Below are 20148 nucleotides of genomic sequence, written 5' to 3'. Positions count from 1 at the left end.
GCTGCTGGTGAGGATGCACAGCACTGACAGGAGCTTACTGTGGACATGAACCACCCCAGTAATTACTGCAGTGGCTGTAAGTTGACCTAACATAATTGACTTGAGCTTGTAGCATAGACATGCCCTTAGTGAAAAGGCTAAGAGCATGAAGGCACAGGAGTTCTGACTCAGGCCTTGCAGTGGTAAGAGGGAACAGAAGAGGTATGGCTGGGTCAATGGACACTGCTAGGAAAGCCTTCCACCTCTGGTCCAGGGCATGCTGGTGATTGGATTACATAGGGGGACCATTACTTGAAGAACTTCCTTTTACTGTATTTGACAGATTATGGATCAGCTCATTAGGTGTGAAGCAGCAGTGTCATTACCATATATAAGGTGTAAGTACTTCAGAGTTGTATGTGGTTAGTGTGAGCTCAAACATCGCAGGTTTCAGATGGACTGATGCTAGGGAGCAAAGTAGGAGAGGTGGTTATTGCAGGCTGTTTGTAAGGCTTGGCATCAGAGCAGTGTAGGCAACTTAGAGGAGTCTCCCCTGCCCACCTTGCTAACTCAATACAGGTCCCATTGTATTCTCAGCAGGTGATTTGTGGCTCAATGGACTTCAAGCTTTAACTGTGTTCTACCCAGTAATTAACAGGATGTACTAAATAGCAAGTTTCCTTCCTTCCTAGATGCATTGACAATACTTTCTCAGGCTAGAGCTAAATGTGTATTTCCTAAGCAACAGGCCCCACTGCTGCTTTTGAACCTATGCCAGAGCTGCAAAAATCTTATTTTCTTGATACTTTTCCTTTTGATGTTACTTACCTTTTCTTCCCTGGGAGTGCTTATGCCCTTTTCAAGAAGGTGTAGGCTTCTTCTTGCTCCCCCACCTAGACAGTGTTACTCATTGATCCCTCTGCTCTGAACTGAAGGATGTTTTTCTGGGCTGAGTCTTTTCCAGATTGTCATTTGCCACTGCATTAACTGTAATGCTTATTTGAAACAGAGTTCTCCAATTATTTTGCCTGTTTCTCTTACAGTATTGCTTTGACTTTTAGCTCTGTCTGTTCATAATGTATACAGTAAATATATTCTGAAGTGACCATGAAAGGGCTGTATGAGGGAAAGCCTCTATCCACCACATGCTGGCAGGTTTGAGTCTTCAGTATTCTGCCTTGGCCCTGCCCTAGGGAACACTGACCCCTCTTAAGCATTACCACTCAATCAATCTGCTTTACCTATTAAATATAAGAGCAATGATGTTAGTGGGTAAAGCATATAAACACAGGCTTCAGAGTAGCAGCTGTGCTAGTCTGTATCCACAAAAAGAAAAGGAGTACTTGTGGCACCTTAGAGACTAACAAATGTATTTGAGTGTAAGCTTTTATGAGCTACAGCTCACTTCATTGGCTGCATGCAGTGGAAAATACAATGGGGAGATTTTATATACACAGAACATGAAACAATGGGTGTTACCATACACACTGTAACAAGACTGATCAGGTAAGGTGAGCTACTACCAGCAAGGGGCAGAAAAAACCTTTTGTACTGATAATGAAAGTGGGCCATTTCCAGCAGTTGACAACAACATGTGAGGAACAGTGGGGGGTGGGAGGGGGGAATAAACATGGGGAAATAGTTTTACTTTGTGTAATGACACATCCACTCCCAGTCTTTCTTCAAGCCTAAGTTAATTGTATCCAGTTTGCAAGTTAATTCCAATTCAGCAGTCTCTCTCACTAGAGTTTGTTTTTGAAGTTTTTTAGTTGAAGAATTGCCACTTTTAGGTCTGTAATCAAGTGACCACTGGTGCAGTAGAGACTGTCAGATTTCTGCTTCTTCCAACTATTTTGCTGAACTGTGAAGTCTATGCCCACACCACCTCAGTAGCCCAGACCATATCTTTCAGAATTCATTTACACTTATAAAAGTGTTACTAATTTGTCCCAACACACCCTTGAACTGGGGAAGAACAAACAGCTTCTAACTCCTATTTAAAAAAAAAAAGGACCAAGGGAGAATTGTGTGTTGCAAGACTTCAGCAACTGCTGCAGAAGTCAGACTCCACTGAAAGAGGGATGGGCCTGCACAATTAGAGGATTTTATGCCCCTCAGTAGGAGAAGAAATGGAAAGTTTTGGCAGGTCTGTGATAAAACTAGCTCTGATCTGCCTGAATGTAGTGAGTTGCCACAAATGACCAGCCCTTCCAAAATGGCAAAGGATTCCCCCACCCAGTGGATGCATCTCCTCTTAAATAGGTCTGGCCATCTTCCTGCCAGAGAAAAATGTAGAAAGTCAAGCTATTCCCAGACTCCCTATAATGCTATACTACTCCTTGAAATAGTAATCCAGTCCTTTCAATGTTACTTAGAACAGTTTAGTTAGTGTAAACCTGATGGGTACACTGCAAACAGAAGTGGGACTACAGCATGAGTAGGTATGCCTGCCATAGTTTTGTTCTAGCTAGCGCAGCTAGAAGTGTCAGTGAAGATACAGCATCACAAGCCTGGCAGTGACCTTGGATATGTACAAACATCTCTAACCTGTGCAGAAGCCCATGCCAACTAATGGTGTACATCTGATTAAAAGGAGGAGTACACCTACCCTGATTATTTTAAAGTGAGGAGGAAGGGGTGTATGCAGCTTCACTATTTGATCAGAAATATTTTTTAAAAAAAGCAAGAGCAATGTTATGTAGAAAGGTACTGGACACTCTACAGAAAAATGTGTCTTTATTAGCATTGTTATAGGCAATGCATACATAACAAATCCTTAAAGTGTACAACCCCAGCCAAGTTTAAGCAAGAGTCTGCAGTAACAGGATTGCACTGGAACATCCACCAGAAGAGACTGAAAATCACTTTACAAAAAAAAAAACCAAACCCATTTTATATTTTTAAAAGGGCCAGCTCTTAAGCTGGCAGAGCATCAAATATGGAATTGTCCAATTGTAAATATGAGTTCCTAGAACATTTGAGTATTGCATTGTTCATACCCTGCAGATGCCACATATGCTGTGTTTAAAGCTTAGTAAAACACAGATGGGGGGAGGTGGGCAGGGGAATTAATTTTTAGATTTTGATTGGTCAGTCATTACTTACTTTAAAAGGTATCAGTAGAATTACTAACTTCATCACAGGAGGGTAGTAGTACCAACAGTGAAAGCTTCCCTTTGTTAGACTTAAATCTGAGTGAATGAATTAGCTACACCCCAGTCTGGAATATTTCTAACTGACATTAAATTCATGCCAATTCAGAAAAGCACTCTTAGGGAGTTAAATATTTAACCAGTTAGCAAAATTAAACACCAGAATTTGAGAGGTTATTCCTTCATGCATAATTAAATGCTGCAAGATGGATTCACATTTAATGAAGCAGAATTTAACCAGAAGCATTTTGTAAGAAAGACTGTGCTCCCTTATAATAAGGAATCTCAGTTTAGGGGAAATTAATTTATCCACTTCTTGCAACTGCTCTTTATCAACCCCTGGATTCATTTAAGTGTAAGTCATTAGATTGTTTGATATCCAGCATGGCTTCTCTTTCTGCCAATCAAATAAGCAATCAAGACAATCAGGACAAGTCCAGCAAGGGCTGCGCCAACAATTATAGGGATCACCATGTTGTTTTCATCCAGTTGACATTCTTCCACTGTAGAGGAAAAAAATTCACATTAGGCACTGGTCCATTGACAGGAAAGGTACCAAACTCTGTTGATTTCATGTTGGAAGATTCTACTCCTAGCATATAGATAAATCCCAAACTTGAGCCAGTTAACTTCTAGCCTGCCAGCAACAATGGAAGGAGCTCCCTTACCATAGCCACTGTAAGTCAGCTTGCTTTTCAAGATCAGTAACGAACAGCTTGTTGTGTACCCTTTTGATAAACAGTACTATTGTGCAGTAAATCACATGTTGTACACGCAGTGTAACAGTGGATTTATATGTACAAGTTTCCCACAATTAATCCAGCCAATACTACACGAGGCGACAAGTAGCCTCTCCTTCCTAGCTACCCAAAACACAACTCTCACCTAACACCTTCCCTTGTGACTATAACCATAGAGATGATTTAACCAGTTGGGAACTCAGCTTCAGATCTTTGTTCCTTTGGTACGATTGCCCAAGAGAACATTGGTGTGGAAGTCTAATTATAGATCCTCTAAACAAACTTTTCTGTGCACAATTGTGTGCTTCTGTTTTTATATGCACTGTTTCAAGAAAACTTTGCATTTATTTACACATAATGCACTAGCCTTAATCCAGACACTCAGCTAGCTGTACTTGTTGGTCTGAATCACAGTTGTAATGAGGCATGCTGTGAATAGGAGCTTAGACCAAGCTGAATTTACTCAACTGGCTACTAACTCTAAAGACTAGATTCTGAAAAAAATATGCTTAAATCAGTAAAACATGCAAGTTCAGTAAAACCTTTAACAACACTTTAAAGTGTAGATGTATGCAGTTTTTTACCTGCTCCAAATTGGTTTCCATCTATCTTGAAAACTTGGACCCAAACATCGAATAAGTTGACAAAGGCACCGGCTGAGACCCAAAGTTTCTCCTCTGCATTACACTTATAGGAGTTCCCCACTGTAGCTCTCAGCTCACTCATGCTGTTGTTAACAGCTTCAAACTTTGGTTCTGTGCAACAAAAAGCAGCATAAATCACAAAATACATTTGAAAAACCGAAGCAAAGGCTTAAGAAAATTCAAGTAGTTAAAACAGAACACACATTCCCCCCTACCCCCACACTTCACCCTCAGTATTTGTGTGCACATATCGAGGCTCCCTTAATATTTACAGAGCTAGTCTATGACTTTATTTAACAAAAATCCTTTTACCTTTAGCTTCAGAAGGCAAAGTTGTGGTCACACTGACACCTTGCAGGAAAAACTTATCAGTACTCGTATTCTAAAAAAAAAAAAAAAGTTGGCATCCATCCATAACTTTTTAAACAGTCAAAGTACAATGTAGTTCTACAATTGAAGAGTTTAATGCACCCTCATTAGAACTGCCAAGTTCACTAAAAAAACCAAAACAAAAACCCAAGACATTCTAGAATGTGATACCAACTACAGTTTTAGCAAAAACCCTGGAGAGGGATCCAACTTAGGGAAGAATATGCCAGGTAAAGTGGTCAGGCTGAAAATGCCCTGAGACTTTTTAAAGAGCTACCGAGTTAGCAATTGAACATGGTAAACAGGACAGACACTCTCAACACCACATCAAAAGCACAACCCACCATCCTGGGTCAGCATGGGAATCTGTACAGTAACTCCTCACTTAAAGTCATCCTGGTTAACGTTATGTTGCTGATCAATTAGGGAACATGCTCATTTAAAGTTGTGCAATGCTCCCTTTAACATCATATGGCAGCTGCCTGCTTTGTCCACTGCTTGCAGGAAGAGCATCCCGTTGCAGCTAGCTGGTGGGGGCTTGGAACCAGGGTGGACCAGCAGCCGCCGCCCCCCCACTCCCCTAAGTTCCCTGTGCAGCAGCTGCTCAGCAAGCTATCAATTGCTGGCAGTTCAGCTGTCCCCCCTTCCACTGCCATGTGCTGCTCCTGCCCTCTGCCTTGGAGCTGCTCCCCGAGCCTCCTGCTTGCTTGGGGAGGAGGGCTAATGTCAGGGTGTCCCCCTTCCCCCTGCTTACCCCATCTCCATAGAGCAGGGGGGGACACATGACAGGGCTGAGAACAGAGGGAGCTTCCTGGCAGCAGCTGCTGGGTCTCAGCTTGCTGATTAACTTAACAAGGTAGTGTACTTAAGAGTGGTGTCAGCCTACTTAAAGGGGAAATGCACATCTCTCTGTCTGCCATGCTGTCTCCCCTCCCTCCATTCATGCTGCCTTGTGGAGTGTGAGGCTACATTAACAACGAGTTAACCCTTGAGGGCCAGCCGAGTGCTAGCTCATCATTTAGCAGTAAGGCATTCCCTGGGAAACATCCCACCCTCTGACTCCACCACCTCAACCAAGCTTCACAATCATCATTGCTGCGTACAGTATTAAATTATTTGTTTAAAACTTACCGTGTGTGTTATTTTTTAAATATCTATATCTGGTTTTTTTTGCCAGACAAAAAAATCTCTCCCTCCCTCTCCCTGGAACCTAACCCCCCCCATTTACATTAATTCTTATGCGGAAATTGAATTCGCTTAACATCGTTTCGCGTAAAGTTGCATTTTTCAGGAACAGAACTACAACGTTAAGTGAGGAATTACTGTGAAATACAGGCAAGGACACAGCACAAGTGCTCAATGGAAGGCCTTAGAGCAGGGGTGGCTGACCTGAGCCTGAGAAGGAGCCAGAATTTACCAATGTACATTGCCAAAGAGCCACAGTAATTCGTCAGCAGCCTCCATCAGCTCCCCCTCAGCTCTCAGCACCCTGCCGATCACAGATTATCAGCTGTTTCGTGGCGTGTAGGACTCTCTGGGGGGAGAGGACCGAAGGCAAGGCAGGCTCAGGGGAGGGGGCAGGAAGGGGTGGAGTGGGGGCAGGGCCTGTGGCAGAGCCAGGGGTTGAGCAGTGAGCGCCCCCCGGTACGCTGGAAAGTTGGCGCCTGTAGCTCCAGCCCTGGAGTCGGTGCCTATACAAGGAGCCGCATATTAACTTCTGAAGAGCCGCATGTGGCTCCGGAGCCACAGGTTGGCCACCCCTGGGCTAGAGAGCCAGGACCTACATGAATGGCTTTAACTGAAGCCAAAGTCAATTTGTCCCTTTAAAGGCTGACAATTAGAAATTTCAGGTTGATCGTAATTGCTCAAGTCAGTGAGCAAATACAAACACCCCCACCTGGGAAATAAAAGAGCGATCAACCCTTCTGTCACATGTGCTGCTGATGCAACAAAGGAAACATTGTACCTAACAAATCACTGCAGAAGACAGCGAAGCAGCAGGTACACCGGTCATGCGTTGTAAACAGTATTACTAAGAGGCCTGGAATCCAATTCCTTCTGCAAGCTGGTCATATATAATTAGATGAAACACCTATTTACAGCAGTCTGTTCCCCTAAAGGTTTTTTCAAGTAACAGAGCTACCAACAGTCTCATTGTTACTAATACGTTGTGCAATTGTCCATCAGAGTACTCCTTTATTTCCCAACATTTCTTCTACTTAAAAAAAATCCTCCCCCTCCTCCTTTGTTATACATTCTGTAGGGAATATAACAAACTTTTTTGGAATAAAAAAAGACTGTCACAAACAAAACAAAAATAAACCTATCTTGAGTCCAGAACAATTTAGTCACATCTAAAAAGCATGCCAGAGCTGTGCACGATATTACATTTAAACACCCTTACCAGTAGAAAATGGAATAAAAGTCTGGTTTTCCCAAAAGTCAGGTTCAGAAAGGCAGAGGAATGGTCACAGCTCCCAGAGAAAGATGTATTCACTGGAACAATATTCAGCACATCCAATCCAGTCTATGGAGGAGAGAAGGGCTTGTTATTACATTTTACAGCAAGAGGTGAACCTTGCCTCAGTTTTCAGCTCATTTCTACCTGGCTTCCCCTCAGATGCATGAAAAATTGCATGTGTGTATAAAAGTGCTGGTTATGTGGCCACAGGTTCCTTGTGCTTACACCACCATTCAAGCCTCGCCGTGCTCTCCTTAAGGCCCAGACCCTTGGCTACAGTCTGAAACTGTATTTTCCAGCTAAAACATGTTGTGGCTAAGGAAGCTAGTACTGCATTGAAGGAGCCTGATGGAAACATCAGCCATCACCACCAATGCACTAAGGCTTATTAAATTAGATTAAAGCAACCATATGAACGCTCTTCTGCTTCCACATGAGGGAAAACTGACAAAGGCCGTAAGGGATTATCTTGCTGATTACTGACTCATGTAAAGGCAAGACAGTTTGAAAGGGTTAATTACACAACAGTAACACCTCAGCATTTCAGACAATCCTGTTTGCAGAGTGCTAGGAGGTAAAGGTTTTAAGCCTGTTGGACTGAATCAGAAATGTGCGCACACAAGCTTTCTGATAAAACAACAATTTTCTTCTTACAATAATTTGGCAAGATTAAACACCTGTATCTTGACTGATGCAGGGCAAAATACCCAACCTAGGGGTAAGGAGGAATCACCCAACTGTCTCAGCAATACTTAGAACTCTTGAGAACCAGGTTTTGGGAGTAGAATTTTACTGGTTGGCTGGCCCTACAAGAGACCTTTTATAAACTCCTACTATTCTTTAGGGCAATGATTCTCAAACAGGGGTATTCATACCCCAGTGGGTACATCAACTCATCTAGATATTTGCCTAGTCTTACAACAGGTTACATACAAAGCACTAGCGAAGTCAGTACGAACTAAAATTTCATACTGAAATGTAAGTACATCATTTATATTCCAATTGATTCATAATTATACGGTAAAAATGAGAACGCAAGCAATTTGTCAGTAAGTGTGCTGTGACATTTTTGTATTTTTAGGTCTGATTTTGTAAGCCAGTAGTTGTTAAGTGAGGTGTAACTTGGGGGTATGCAAGACTCTTGAAAGGGGTACAGTAGTCTGGAATGGTTGAGAGCCACTGCATTAGGGGACAAGTGAACCATTTCAGTGGGGCTAGAAGTTCATGTTGCAGGAAATGGCTTACTAGATTCCATACAGGTGACCTGTAACTTACAGCTAAGGTTGTGAAATGCATTTCCCATTAATACAATCATTAGGGGTCAAGCAGGTCACCAGCAACGTTAACATCCACAAAGCAGTTCACCTGTCTTACCTTCTGGACCTCACGGTATCCAAAGTTCGACTGCAATCATCTCCTTTGACTTGCATCCAAATCATGGACCAGCAAAACGGAACTTGCAACCAAAGTCCCCTAAGGATGGGAGCTTTTGGTCTGTCCAGTAAGCCTTACTGTGGTTTGCCAGGGAAGAGCCCAATCTACCAGAGTGGGATTCCCAATTATTCCCCTCCAGCAGACCTGTTAATGAACTAAGTATGTGTGTAGGAAGGTACAGGCTTGACACCAAAGCTGGTGAGCTGAGCTTTGCAGCAAAAGTATAGAGCCAAGGGAGCCAGGAAGCAAGAGTAGGCAGGAGGCAGACTGAAAAGAGCCAATAGATTCTGTTGCAAAAATACAGTTACAGGGAAGACTACTAAGTTTGTCTATGAACCAGTTCTGCGCCCTCAAAATTCACGTGTATTGGCCTTTGACACTGGCTGAAACTGTGTGAAACTAGAAATTACAGACTGTGAAACTCAGCAAATTGCAAGAGCATAGTATCAAAGGACTGTCAATTGTCTGCACAGAATTTGAAAGTTTGTTCAGATTCAGATGCCTCATTTTCAAACACTAATTTGTGTGTCTAAATGAGGCAAACACATTTAAGTAACATCTTCATTTTCCAGATTCTCCTTTTGATGTTTTCAACTGTTTCTATGGCTTGAACAAATATATTTTAGTTGGATTTCAATATTCAGGTTGTAGAGTCCTGCTATGTAATGGAGACATATTTAAGTGTCTTATCCAGGGCAGCTCCCAGTACATCAGGAACACACTATTTATAGCAAGTTTACACTAATTCTGTATTGTCTGAATATTCACTCTATCAAGTTAAAATGTTAAACAATTCAACTGGAGAACCATAATTGAGTACTATTAACATTCAGTCCAGTCTACGAAGCATAGGGAAGCAATATTTTCACTAGTTCTCTGTGTAAGGTTTTAGTGTACAAATCAAACAAGATATACCTTTCCATCTTTTCTTAGATACGTGACATTAAGCTGCAGCCCCATATGAGCAAGTACACAGGTCCCATTTGTACCAGTCACATTATATTTCCCAGTCCCTGGATTTTGTGGAGGCGAGGTTGGTGCCTGGCTTGTTGTTGTTGGTGCCTGGCTTCTTGTTGTTGTAGTGGCTGCAGGAGTAGTGGGTGTCTTATCTGCATCACACAGAGTTTCTGGAACGAAAGGAGTACAAGGTGATCATCAAGTACAACTGCACAAAATTACAAGGAAGTCAGTCATTCACACAACAGAAAGATTTTAAGACTAATTTATCTTTAAGGGAGAGGAGAGAATGAACATCCCCTTATTTTAAGGAGTTTTAGTCTTAATACCTATTCCCACCAACTGAAAAATTCAAGAATCTTTTACTTTTTACTGGTTAGATTCAATACAGAACTGGTCAGCTTCACTTTCTTCCATAATGCCTTGTGCCTAGCACAAAAGGAGGTTTCTCAAAACCCATTCTATTTCAGGTATCAAGATGACACATCCCTACTCTATTAGTTTTAGCAGAACAGCAGTTTATGGTGAAATAGAAGCTATCCATCCATTAGTTTGACATTTACTTATTTTCATCAAATCAAGAATATTTACACATATCTCTGATTTATCATGATGCAGCTAGCTCCCTCTGCTGGCATATACATAGCTAGGCTCATGTTGCAACCCTAGTCTGTTGGCTGCCAGCACACTGGAAAGCAGAAGCTGGTCCTTGTGTTCTCCTTGAAAGCCATTTTCTAGTACAGTACAATTCTGGGACTGAGGGTCTTACTGAATGACTGGCAGCTGGGGACTTGCTTAGCACCAGTGGCGTTCCCGAGCATTTCCATGGCATCACTACTAGTATCCAGCTCAAAGGTGGGCAAACGACGGCCTGCATCTAGCCCGCGAGCTGTTTTGTGAGCCCCCACCAGGGAGAGGGGTCTGGGGCCGCACCACGTGGCTCGGCCCCGCTCCAGCCTGGGCGCAGGGTCAGGGGCTGCTCCACATGGCTCCTGGAAGCCACAGCATGGCCCCGCTCCGGCTCCTGTGTGCACCAGTGGCCCCCTGGGAGCTCCAATGAGAGCTGCAGGAGCTGTGCCTGCGGATGGGGCAGCACGCAGAGCTGCCTGGCCGCACCTCCACATAGGAACCAGAGAAGGGACATACCACTGCTTCCAGGAGCTGCTTGAGGTAAATGCAGCTCAGAGCCTGCATCCCTGAGCCTCTCCCCACGCCCCAACTCCAGCCTTGATCCCCCACCCACTCTCCAAACCCCTCAATCCCAGCCCAGAGCACCTTCCCCCACCCCAAACCTCTCATCCCCAGTCCCACCCCAGAGCCTGCACCCCCAACCAGAACCTGCATACCTTCCCGCACCCCTGATCCCCCTCCCAGCCCGGAGCACCCTCCTGCACCCCAAACCTCTCATCCCCAGCCCCATCCCAGAGCCCACACCCCAAACCCAATTTTGTGAGTGTTCATGGTCCACCATACAATTTCTATTCCCCGAGGTGGCCCTCGGGCCAAAAAGTTTGCCCACCCCTGATCTAACTTCTTACAGAGCTTGTTCACAGGCTGCTCTGCGTTGCTCCTTCTAATGGTTGTCCAAAATACACCTTGGCCCCCTAGCACAGGCACAGCCTGTGAGGTTCATTCCCTCGGTCAATTCCTAATCAGACCTGTTTGCATTAGTAGCCACCCCCCACCACTTCTCTGAAGGGAACAATTTTTGTTTTATGCACTTTCAGCTTGCCGGCCTCGCTTCTGTTCTTGTCCAGTTCAAAGCCAGGATCCAGGTGGTAAATGGGAAAGAAAAGTTGTCATAGGGGAGCAGTGACCCCACAGACTCCCCATCCCTATTGTTTGCCAAGAGATGCCAGGGGTCTCCTAACACAAGTTCCTGACTTGTTTTAGCAACTCTTCACCCAAGGCCCTTGCATTCTGCTCCTTTTCTAAACCAGCCACGCAAGTCAGGGAAAGGAAATCCCCGTGGGATAGGACCCTAAGCTTTGAGCCATGATTATGTCCCACTCCAAGAACACTACCCTTAAAAATAGTAAATGTGACACTTTAATGTGGATAAAAGAGACCACGCAGCAAACACTGTAGTGCAGATCTGGCTGCTGTGTCTGAGGAACCACTCGTAGAGTTTAGTCTCCATGCTATGTATGTAGTTTTTGGTTACTTAACTCCTTAGCAGTAGTTTTAAATAAACATGCTGCACAATTCCAGTCTCCAGAAGTTTTATTGTGGGCTGCAGGTCAAGAAGGGTTGTACTTAAACTTCAAGCTAATTAAACCCTCAAAGCACACACAGTAACACAGAGCCCCATATGCTCTTTGGCATCTCCTGCCCATTTCAGGGTAAGGTGTGCCAAGGAGCTTACATCCCAGTGGGAGACCGGACCAGCCTGCCTTTCCTGTCCACAGTGGACTTGGTGTAGATGCTGCATGGAAGCCCTGTTTGGCTCTGCTCTCTGAGCTAACACCCTGGCCTATGAGATCATTCCCCCGTCTGAGCTTAAGGACGAGCCAGAGTGCTATTCAGTAGGTTTACATGGTGCCACACGGAAGATCTTCCTATAGTTACAGCAGCTACACAGCCCTATATATTGAGGCCTTTAGTATGTTTGGGGAAATTGATTAGCTTGTGTATCGCAGTAGAAGGAAGGATCCCATTTGCAAGTGGGAATAAGTCCCAAATACAGTACAGATGTGTGTTATTTTCAGCGATTTATAAAGATGGTTCCCCATAACAACTAGCCACCTTTTTAAAGCAAGCATGCCAAGTTGTCTGGTCACCAGAGGCCAATATTGAATATGAGCTTGGATCCTTCAGTATCATCTTAGGCCAAGGCAAAAACTGAACAGGTAAACTTCCTGCACATCTATCTTCAGGAAAGTAGGCAATTTGCCACCAGCAGGTAAGAGTCAGGTCTCCCTTTCTGCAGCAGCAGCAGCTCCCACTTTCCCCATCTGAAAGAAGAGCCAGGAATATATAACTAAGTAAATCCCAAGATACTCTTGGGAGGGGACCAACACAGTGAGGATCTCCGGTCTAACTTGTGACTACACGATCAGAATTGCACACTGACAAGAATGAATACAGACGTAGCTGAACCAGTGAAGAACAGTCTACACTTGTATTTGCACAAGGACGAGCCTCATTCAGCACCCGTTCAGAAATTCCCATTGACAAAGAGGGCTTTGGAGACAGACATTCGCCAGCCCTGTCACTGCAGACTAGTCTCCTGCACTAGAAAGATGTTGCTGTATGGGGAAGTACAGTCATCTCCCCTCTAAATTCCTTCCCAGTTTTCCATGGACTATGCTGGACCCAGCTGAGGATGTCCGGATAGGGAGCATTCATACTGAAAGCAACAACAGTAACTTTTTAAATGTAATGTTCATGGAACGTACTCGACAGCTAGAGTGAAATCCAGACCCGACTGAAGAGAGAGTTTTGCTATCAACATCCGTGGGAGTGGGATTTCACCCTCTTGATGGCTGGTCCTGTTTATCCGGTGCAGAACAGGCAGCAGCCGCCGCCACTGCCTCCTATATCGCACCACTAATATGCTTCAGGGACCCTTCTGTAATACTTACGATGTCCAGGCAGATACAATCCTTGGCTTGTACCAAGGCTGCCAATGTGTGCCTGAACTGAAGCCACATGAGTTCACTATACAGCTGTCAGATGGTGGCTTTCATGTCCAGCCTATGCTGGCACTGAACAGACGTCATCTCGAGGTGAAAGGATATTTCTATTTCTGATTACCTACTCAGGCAGGCCTCCACAGACCTAGTGGAAACAACAAAGGAGGTTTGCTTGTCTCAGTATATTCTCTCAATAAACCAGAGATACTTACCATTTCTGCTTAAGGTATGATTCACAAGATATGCTTGAAGCGTAACATTGCTAAGAGTTATGATCACATTCAACATATTAATCTGGTTGGTACTGAAACATCTATATCTTGTGTCCAAGTCTGCCCGAATATTAGGTTTTTGCGAAACCTCCTTTGTTTCTGTAACAAAAAATTTACAGTTGTGCAAAGATTAGTACGTCTCCAGACAACACGGTACAGAAAAATAAAAAAGTGCTATTCCACATGTATAACAACAACAGAAAGCCAAGAAAATTTTTACTTCACCTCCAGTTGAGTTGGGGAACACCGTTGTATCGGACAAATTGTAAAGGAACATTAGCTTGTCAACGCTGTACAGCTTTGAGGCCTTTGTGAAATTCATTTGTAACAAATGTCCCGCTCCAAATCCAATCGCCAGTACAGGAGCTGATACATTCTCTTTACCACAACTGCTTTTGTTTGCCAGTACTTCAGCATTCTGTGTAAGTGTGAAATTTGCTGCCAACTAAAGTGGGTAAAATCAAGAGAGTTTTAAATGGGATTAGTAAATGCCTTCCCTACTGTTACTTTCCAGCTATCCTATGCAATTACTCCAGCGCTCACAGCCAGAGTCCATTACCACAGGGTGAACATTCTCAGCATTCAAGTACTTAACCCTCAAAAAATACTTCAGTGTTTGAGGTTTAAAATTTTTTTAATAGCATTTTGCTCCATGAACAATTAAGGAAACAACCCCCCCCCACCCCGTGCTCCCAATCTCCTCCACACTAGCACCATGAGTCGGATTGTACCCAACTTCCTGAACTAAAGAAGCGGAGGTACAGGAACTCAGTGGAAGTTTGGAGAATTTAAGCTTTGTTCTCTGGTGTTTTACGATATCTGGGTAACAAGGACTAAATTAAGCAGTACAGCTTGCACAACTCTTGCTGGTCTATGATTCTTACTAATCTTATTTTACTTAACTTCTGAAAAGGAGCAATAGGAGGAGCTATGACAAGGTTTTACATCGGCACTGAAGGCAAAAGCAAGCACTGGGAAGTGAACAAGCTGTACTAATATTTCTCAACCTTTTTTGATACCAGGGGCCAGCTTGCTGCCTTCTTAAACGGTCAGGGAGATCTCAGGGCCTAGTGCCAATCCATAGCCCCGTCATTGAGAAACACTGTGTAGTTGATCTTTTATAAGGGCCAGTTGGCTTGAGTTAAGAAAGCAGCTTCCTTTGAATGTTAGCGTATGCCAAACTTAACCCGGGTGCAATTTTGAAATAGTTCAGAATGTTAGGGCCCTCCACAGCTCACTCCTCATACATGCCATAAAAGGGAATCTTGCTAGGCCAGAGCTTGACATTCGAAAGTACTGTCTACTAATAAGGCATGAAGCTCGAGAGATTACAGATTGATAGGGAAGCTAGCTGCTCAAAAGGGCACTTATACACATGTATAAGCAGACATTTGGCTCCATCTTGTCTGTGCTCACCACTTCCCTAGAATATAATGAAACTTGTAAGAGACTGAGGAAGAGCATTCACACAACAGGAAGTCATCTCCAGTTTTACTTTCATTCTCTCTTCTGTTTCTTTCAACCATATTGCACAATCCAGTAATTTCTGCCCATTGTGCAGTTCTCTCTCCCCTTACTAGGGATGTCATTTTGCATTCCTCCTCAAAGTGTATGCCTAGAGATTTATCTACTCTCACCTTTTAACTCTTTTCCAGACTGATTAAGTGGCAACCAACAGGCAGCCCAAACACAGACATCCTGCCAATCAGCATAAGGATTCCCTTTTAGTTTTCAGTGCTGAAGTATATAGCACTTCCCAGTTCTCTTCACCTGTGGCAGGTGCAATTTATTCAATTGAATGATTGAGAAAGATTTTTAGCATGATTCCTAGCCTTAGGATATGCAGTGAATTTGGGGCGATATCCTGGAAGGCAGGTAGAGAAGGGTAGACAAGATCTTACCCATTATACACCCCTACAACTTGCAACAGCAGTGCCAAGGATTACAACTTTAACTGCCATGGTTTTAAAAGACGTTGTGTTTAAAATGGACTTGGATTTAATGGACTATTTATTGCTATGGAGATTTTATTAGACTGTTTTCTCTATAAAAATTAAATAATTCAAGATCTGAACTTCTATTTATCACTTTATCTGCCATGATCATTGCAGCACCTTAGGAATAATTAATTTGCTAGTGTAAAATCTGGATCAAGTCAAGTGAAGCACAAAGTAACTAACAGCAGTTCATTTGCAGACAAGTTAACTATCTTTCAATTCTAGAACTAAAGCAACATTTCAAATAAAGTACACTGGAATGTATGAAGAACGTGGACAGACTCTGAACCAACAAACTCCTCACTGAGACTGCTGAAGACTTTTTTGCAGAAGTCATGCAAAAAGGTTTTAAATTGCTAAAGCTACCTATTCTCAGCTTTAGGGATAGTATATTTATGAGACATATGAACTAAGCTAAGGTATAGTATGCTTGAAGGTGAGTGTTCCAAGTTTCAGAAGAAGGGAAGCAAAACAATCTTACAGAAACACAGTTTGCAGCTGCTTCTGAAGAGCTCTTCATTTCAACTGAAATAAGCAGATTCAATTGGCAGTGCTGTACTGAAACTGGCATAATGCAGACAATGCAGTGTTATAGATGTTGCTTTATATATGGAAAAAACTGGCTTGGGCAATAGTTCCTTTCCTCTGTAAAATGCTTTGAGAGCTCCTAAGATATAAGGGCTAAAGTAAGTATCATCCTCATTTTACGGATGAGGACACTAAGGCACAGAGGCAAAAATTATTTGAAGGCCACAGCAGATCAGTAGCAGAGAAGAGCCAATAGAACCCAGGTCTGAACTCCCCACCCAGTGCCCTGTCCACTGGACCTAGGGCTGTCACCTCTGAGATACAAAAAACAGACATCTGGGATGATCCTGAGCCCCAAAGACTAGACAGCTTGCAGTGTACACTGAGCACCTTTACAGATTTCCTGGGACGGATACCAAAAAAGGGACAATGCTGGGAAAACCTGGGTAGGTGGCAACTCTAGCTGTATCATGCTGTCTCCAAAGGAAGACCACCACATCTGAACACTAAAAGCAGTGGAAATTAAAATATTCAAATGGGTATTTAATGAGCACATATCATTTGTTGACCTAATAACTGAGCTACAAACTGGATAGGCAAACCTAACAGCTTCAGCAATTGTCCCAATACACTGGAGCTCTCATGAAAAAAAACCAAACAAACACACTCAAGTAGAGTCCAGCTATACAACTGGCAGACAGACGTCTAGAGAATTCTCCTGAAGCGGTCCATAAGATCTAAAATTTTTCTTGGCATAAAAGTGGATTAAGTGCATACACAAAGCAGGAGAATCACAGTATGAAGGGCATGCTGTCCACTGAACTGAAGGTCACAATTTAAGAAAAGGAGCCAGCAGCAATATCTGCAGGATTTGAGAGACTGTCTACACAGAAGTAAGGCAAACTAAGCGTTGCTGCTCATGGTTAGTGCAGTGGTCCCCCAACTTTTCACACTGCACCCCCACCGCCCCTTATCCCTGTCCATGCCCCCGCCCAGAAGCCGGGGCTGGGACCAGAGCTGGGCAGTGCCGGTGGGGTCTAGCCTGGGCCCTGCTGCATTCCCCCCCTCCCCTGAACATTCCTCCACGCCCCTAGAGGGGCATGCCCCACAGTTTGGGGACCACTGGCCTGGTGTATGATGTAATCTGAAGTATTAAATGCACCCTTCAGCAGCAGCAAAATGCAACAGTTTCTAGTATTGATGTTAGGACCCCAAACTGACAAATTAAATCACTCAAGTTCATGCAGCATCTCGCAGTCTTCGTACTATTAGTTCTTCCCAAAGTCTACTCAGGAAATAAAGTGTCAGAGAGCCATTATTCCAGAAGCCAGGAGAAATAAAAGATTTAAAGAGCATTGTTTGCGCAAGCAGCTTTTCTGGCTTAATGTCTGATCTAACTCCTAACAGAACCCACCTGCACTAACATCAGTCTGCCTGTTTAAAATGCAAATTAGAAGTAAACATTGAGCTACTGCTCCTACCTGTTGACTGCTCTTGGTGGTGTATTCCACTGAGAAGGACACTGACAGATTAGCTATTATGCAGACTTTACCACTCTGATCTTTCACTTCAAATGCTGAAGAGGACATCTGTAAAAACACTGTTAAAAGTGGCAAGTTAGTTTCAAACAAAGTGCTACTTGAAGAAACATAGGCTATGTCAACAAAACTTGTGTCACTCAAGGTTTTGAAAGTTACACCAACAATGTCGCTCACATCAGTGGGAGAGCTCCTCCCGCAGACACGGCTCCTGCCGCTTGTGGAGGTGGTATTTTTAGGCTGACGGGCCCATCAGCATAGCGCACCTTCACCACATGCTTCAACAGCACAGCTGTATTGGCTATGCGACTGCAGCACTGTACGTATAGACATACCCATACACTCCTCACTTTAGACCCCAAGAGAAGGGCCAGCACATACAATCTCCAGCTGGTGCAAGAAAACCTTTAGATACAAGTCTTGAAGTGACAAGGTACAGTCCTGAGAGTCTATGATGAAAACAGTTTAATCTCTATCTGCAGAGAGATCTGTGGGTGTGTCCTGAAGACACTAGTTAGTACTTCTGTACTTTCAGGGGAAGAAAATACTTTAAATGAGGGCCGTTGATTAATCGCAGTTAACTCACGTGATTAACTCAAAAAAATTAATCATTATAAATCGCAATTTTAATTGTGCTGTTAATAGAATACCAATTGAAATTAAATGTTTTTGGATGTTTTTCCTACATTTTGAAATATATTGATTTCAATTACAACACAGAATACAAAGTGTACAGTGCTCACTTTATATTACTTTTGATTACAAATATTTGCATTGTAAAAATGACAAAAGAAATAGTATTTTTCAATTAACCTCATACAAATACTGTAGTGCAATCTCTTTATCGTGAAAGTCCAACTTACAAATGTAGATTTTTTTGTTGTTGTTACATAACTGCAATCAATAACAAAACAATGTAAAACTTTAGAGACTACAAGTCCACATAGTCCTACTTCTTGTTTTTCTTAGCAAGTGGCTTAACAAGTTTCTTTACATTTATGGGAGATAATGCTGCCCTCTTCTTATTTACGTCACCTGAAAGTGAGAAAAGGTATTCACATGGCACTTTTGTAGCCATCACTGCAAGGTATTTACGTGCCAGATATGCTATGCTGCTAAACATTCATATGCCGCTTCAACCACCATTCCAGAGGACATGCTTCCATGCTGATGATGCTTGTTTAAAAACATGCGTTAATTAAAATTTGTGACTCAGCTCCTTGGAGGAGAATTGCACGTCTCCTGCTCTATGGTTTTACCTGCATTCTGCCATGTAGTATGTGTTATGGTAGTCTAGGATGAGGACCTAGCACATGTTTGATTTAAGAACACTTTCACAGCAGATTTGACAAAACACAAAGGCAGCTTGAATATCAGATTTCTAAAGCTGGCTACAGCACTCAACCCAAGGTTTAAGAATCTGAAGTGCCTTCCAAAATCTGAGAGGGATGAGTGTGGAGCTTTCAGAAGTCTTAAAAGAGCAACACTCTGATGCGGAAACTACAGAACCCGAACCACCAAAAAAGAAAATCAACCATCTGCTGATGGCATCTGACTCAGATGATGAAAATGAACATGCATCCGTCCGCTCTGCTTTGGATCGTTGTTCAGCAGAACCTGTCATCAGCATGGATGCATGTCCTCTGGAATGGTGGTTGAAGCATGAAGGGACATATGAATCTTTAGCGCATCTGGCATGTAAATATCTTGCAATACAGGCTACAACAATGTCATACAAATGCCTGTTTTGCATTTGCAGGAGATAATGCTGCTGAAAGTGAAAACAAATTATCTGTCTGAGCGATTGGCTGAACAAGAAATAGGACTGGGCGGACTTGCAGGCTCTAAAGTTTTATATTGAATTCAAAAATAAAACAGTGTTTTGTTTTATACAATTCTACATTTGTAAGTTCAACTTTCATGATAAAGAGATTACATTACAGTACTTGTATTAGGTGAACTGAAAAATAATATTTATTTTGCTGTTTTACAGTGCAAATACTTATAATCAAAAATATAAAGTGAGCACTGTACACTTGGTATTGTGTTGTAACTGAAATCAATATATTTGAAAATGTAGAAAAAATACATTTCTTTAAATAAATGGTATTCTATTGTTTAACTGTGCAATTAATCGCATAATTAATGACGATTAATTTTTTTAATCACTTGACAGCCCTACTTTAAATCTTCCATGTGGAAGCCATCTCTCCCATTATCTTAGCACAGAATGCCTTTTTAAGCTACCAATGGTCAGTTTCCCATTCCATTGCCTTTAGTAGTGGAAACAAATATTTTTCCCCAATACATGTCAGTCTGGCCCTCACCTGGAGCACTGGAGCAGCTGACACACACAAAAGTCACTGCTAAAATGGGTAAGAGTTGTTGGTTAGTTAGTAAAAGAGCAGGAGGATAGGAATGACACCTCCCTTCCCTCACACT

General features: G+C 42.8%; 1 protein-coding gene across 2 annotated transcripts in view; it reads right to left on the bottom strand.

Moving 5' to 3' along the window:
* Nucleotides 1-2698: 2698 nt before the first annotated feature.
* Nucleotides 2699-20148, bottom strand: part of LAMP1 (lysosomal associated membrane protein 1) — a 32174-nt gene continuing 14724 nt past the window's right edge. For both annotated transcript variants that reach the window (XM_037897187.2, XM_037897193.1), the window contains exons 2-9: nt 17650-17768; nt 13869-14088; nt 13584-13742; nt 9695-9906; nt 7289-7411; nt 4828-4897; nt 4456-4626; nt 2699-3634 (exon numbers count right to left, since the gene is read on the bottom strand). In XM_037897187.2, the coding sequence (XP_037753115.1) occupies nt 3495-3634; nt 4456-4626; nt 4828-4897; nt 7289-7411; nt 9695-9906; nt 13584-13742; nt 13869-14088; nt 17650-17768 (1214 nt within the window). In that variant the 3' untranslated portion in view covers nt 2699-3494. The remainder of the gene's footprint in view (nt 3635-4455; nt 4627-4827; nt 4898-7288; nt 7412-9694; nt 9907-13583; nt 13743-13868; nt 14089-17649; nt 17769-20148) is intronic.

Source organism: Chelonia mydas, chromosome 1 (genome assembly GCF_015237465.2).
Source record: "Chelonia mydas isolate rCheMyd1 chromosome 1, rCheMyd1.pri.v2, whole genome shotgun sequence".
NCBI lineage: Eukaryota > Metazoa > Chordata > Testudines > Cheloniidae > Chelonia > Chelonia mydas.
The sequence above is the reverse complement of the archived record's forward strand: the minus strand, read 5'-3'. Positions and strand labels throughout refer to the sequence as shown.